The sequence below is a fragment of the Talpa europaea genome, assembly GCF_964194135.1.
Source record: "Talpa europaea genome assembly, chromosome: 8".
Classification (NCBI taxonomy): domain Eukaryota; kingdom Metazoa; phylum Chordata; class Mammalia; order Eulipotyphla; family Talpidae; genus Talpa; species Talpa europaea.
The window spans coordinates 5,481,204-5,485,168 of record NC_140075.1 but is presented as its reverse complement, the minus strand read 5'-3'; the positions used below and the strand labels follow the sequence as shown (position 1 = coordinate 5,485,168).

Sequence of the window (3,965 nt, the reverse complement as noted above, 5' to 3'; positions counted from 1 at the left end):
GATGAGAGGACGGACCAGGAGGCAGCAGTAAGGCCACAGGGGCAGGGATCTGACAGAGGAGGTGTCAGGACATACCTCACGGGGACACCGAGCCCAGATCATTCATTTCCAGGACAGTGTTGGGTCCTGGGGAGCAAGAAAACAGGGACCCGCACACCCATCTCCCTGTACACCCGTCCCTGTGGGACCTCCCCAGACCAGGGCTGTGCTGGAGGAGCAGGGATGGGCTCTCCAGGGTGGGGAGGGGCTGGGCATGGTCACGTGTCCTCTGGAGCTGTGCCCTGGACAACCTCTGGGAGGTGTGCTGGGCGGAGATTCTGGGGCCTGGCAGGAGGACAGAGCAGAGGGACTGGAGCAGTAGGGAGGGGTGGAAGTCGGGTTTGTTGAGAGATATGATATTTTAATTTATGCAAGATATGTAGGGGATGAAGGACATTTTTAATTTTTACCAATTTTCAGGTCTTCTGTAGAAAAAGTTCTAATGCACATAAACATGAAGTGGAAATAAATGGGCTGAATAATGAAGTTTATGCAGATGATGTTTTTTGACTCAAAGGACCTAGAAGGAGTAATTATGTAGAAAATACATTGAATCATTACTCTATTATGATAACAATATGCTCCACTTTGGAAGTTTGACATTCTCTTTCCTTCTCCTTTCCCAATACAGATGACGGCTCCAGGGGTGACCAATCTCACGGCTGTGACAGAATTCGTGCTCCTGGGGTTCCCCACCCAGGGGACCATGGGCTTCTTGCACCCGCTGCTCTTCTCCCTGGTCTACCTGTGTGCCCTGCTGGGGAATGGGCTCATTGTCCTCATCACCACCCTGGACCGGCACCTCCACACCCCCATGTACTTCTTCCTGAGGGGTCTGTCCTTCTCGGACCTCTGCCTCATCTCAGCCTCAGTCCCCAAGTCCATTGCCAACTCTCTGAGGCACAGCAGCTCCATCTCCTTCCCGGGCTGTGTAGTGCAGATCTTCATGGTGGTGGTTTCAGGAGCTACAGAGCTTTACCTGCTCACAATGATGAGCCTTGACCGCTATGCTGCCATCTGCCACCCCCTGCACTATGAGGTCCTCATGAGCAGGGACAGGTGTGTGCAGCTGACAGCTATGTCCTGGCTGGGTGGGGGTCTCTATGCTGTGATGTTCACAGCTGGAACCTTCTCCTTGTCCTACTGTGGGTCCAATGTGGTTCACCAGTTCTTCTGTGACGTCCCCCAGTTACTGGCTATTTCCTGCTCTGGAAATTTAATGAATGAATTTGTTCCCATTCTCATTGGTGTGACATTGGATGTGGGTTGCTTTATTTTCATCATCATATCCTATGTCCACATCTTCTCTACTGTCAGGAAGATCCCATCCACAGAAGGGAAGGCCAAAGTCTACTCCACCTGCCTTCCCCACCTGCTTGTTGTGGTGCTGTTTCTCTCCACTGCATTATTTGCTTATCTGAAGCCAACCTCAGAGACTCCATCCATGTCTGACCTGGTCATTTCTATGTTCTATACGATGGTGCCCCCAACCTTCAATCCCCTCATATACAGCTTGAGGAACCAAGCCATGAATTCGGCTGTGGGGAGACTGATTAAGGGGAGACTCACCAAAATGTAGTAGAGAAGATGAGTCATGACTCCATTATGAGACACTTATTTTAATTTTTCACATCAATCTCCCCTTTATATTTGTATAGTTACATGTAATTCCATTGTATAATTAAATATATATTCTTATTTTTAAATTATATTTAGGATGACTCCTTATACCCCTATAGCTTTAATTGTTTCTCTTGTTAACACTTAGATGTTCTTTGATATTCTGTGTGTACTGGTGTTTGAATTTCTAGCCACTCTTTGCTGTTCTCCATTTCTGTGCTCCTGGCTGAAGTTTTCTCACTGGGGCAGCATCTCCAGTCTCTAAGGCAGCTTCCCCTCTAATGTTACTGACCCTCAGGGTCATATGTGAGATCAGGAGACATGGGTAGGATAGAGTCCCCTTCTGTTGGTGAGTGAGGCCTTTACAGCATAAATAAGGCCCGAAGATGCATAGTGAATCAAGTAGTCATGACCTTCTGTCAATAAGGACCACACGTGATGTGGTGGAGACCTCCCGGAAGCTCTGGTGTGGGTGCCTCCGGCATTTACCATAAATACACCAAGCACAGTGGACACCAGAAATAAGACAGGGACTTGAAAGCTGTTATTTTCAGGTGCAGTAATTACTAAAAACTGACAATATGTAGTGGGTAGATATTTTTAAGAAACAGTAAAGGGGGAGTCCCTGGTGGTACAGTGGGTACAGCACAGTGCTGTAGAGCTGTCTGCAGCCTCTGCAGCATGAGTTTAGTTCTCGGCCAGCCAGGGAGCTACCCACATGGTGCGGCTGACCTCTCCTGCCTTACCCGCTGTTCCCGTTAGCAGTGTATTTCGGTCAATCTGTCTCTCACCCCCCACACCTCTCACCCCAGCTGTCACCCTCCCATGCCTCTGCCCTGTACCCCCGCTCTTGTATAAATAAATCTTTTTTTTAACAGAGGCATGATTATTTATTTATTTATTTTTATTTGTTTGTTTGTTTTGTTTATACATGCATTGGGTACAGTCAGAAGCATGGGAGGGTGAGAGAATCCACCAGAGCCAGAGCGGGGAGCCGAACAGGCAGACCGACGAAATGCACTGCTGAGGGGAGCAGTGGGCGGCAGGAAAGGTCTGCATGCCATGTGGGACCCTCCTCCGGTGACCGGGAACAGCCGGGGATCGAACTGGCACCACAGAGGCCGCGGGCAGCTTTGCAATCCAGCGCTCAACCGCTGCACCACCGGGGAGGCCCAAACTTTTTTTTTTTTTCTTTTAAAGAAACAATAAAGGAACTTAGGAAACTGGTAAAATCAAAATAATAGCTCGTTGACTGCAAAATATTCTAATATTTTCAGGAACAGTTGAGGAATGGCACTCACAACATTACACCACACTTTACATGTGTGATTATCCACATTTATTTAATTACCTAGACCACCTGGGAATTTGATGACAAGTTACTTCTGGGCACCTTATTACAGGGATCTCACCCAGAGTGTTTGCATTTCCATGTGGAGTTCTTCAAACAAGAAAACTCATCAGATTTACATATCATGAATGATATTATCATTAAGTGCAGAGGTAAAGACATAAAGAATTTGAGGATTTAAATTGGGGAAGTGAAAAGCCCCTGAGTGCACTTGCTGTCTGGCCTCAGCTCCTCTCTGCTGACTGCATCCACTTTTGGTTTCCTGTCGTGATGTCCAAGGTTTGAAAATTTCGTGCCAAAATATTTCAGTATAAAATGTAGTCCCAATTGGACATCAGAACCTTTAACTGTTTCTCAAACAGTTCACCCTCTGAGGGAATCAGGCTGACCTTGCCTTCAGTCCAGGCAAGTCCCGTAGGGCACATGGCATATTTGGAGGCAGCCAGCAACGGTTAAAAGATGACATCATCTTGGGCCTCCCCAGTGGCTCAGCAGTTGAGCACTGGGTTGCGAAGCTGCCCTCAGCCTCTACAACACTGGTTCGATCCCCAGCTGCTCCCCGGCCACTGGAGGAGGGTCCCACATGGCGTGCAGACCTCGCCTGCTGCCCGCTGCTCCCCTCAGAAGTGTATTTCGGTCCTACTGCCTGCTCTGCTGCCCGATCTGGCTCTGGTGAATTCTTTCACCCTCACATGCTTCTGTTTGTACCCAGTGCTTGTATAAATAAATAAATAAATAAATAAACTCCTACAATTAAAAAAATGACATCATCTTGATACATAAACATCTGGATTTACAACTTGCTACCGTTATTTTAAATCATTGGCATTTTTATTTATCTAATGATAAATAACTTTGTTAAAATTAATTCTTGATACTGTCATAGTTTACTGGTTAATAAAATTTATGGGGTATAATGACAATAAAGTTATGAGATAAAGGAAAATTCAATATG

General features: G+C 46.7%; 1 protein-coding gene across 1 annotated transcript; it reads left to right on the top strand.

Annotated features, from left to right (window-relative positions):
* Window positions 1-787: 787 nt before the first annotated feature.
* LOC311176175 (olfactory receptor 14A16-like) lies at window positions 788-3,384 on the top strand (the record flags this gene model as incomplete). Its single annotated transcript, XM_084241483.1, has 2 exons — window positions 788-1,519; window positions 3,373-3,384. Coding segments are annotated over 2 exons (744 nt in total), but the record flags the coding sequence as incomplete, so codon positions are not given.
* Between the last annotated feature and the right edge of the window lie 581 nt (window positions 3,385-3,965).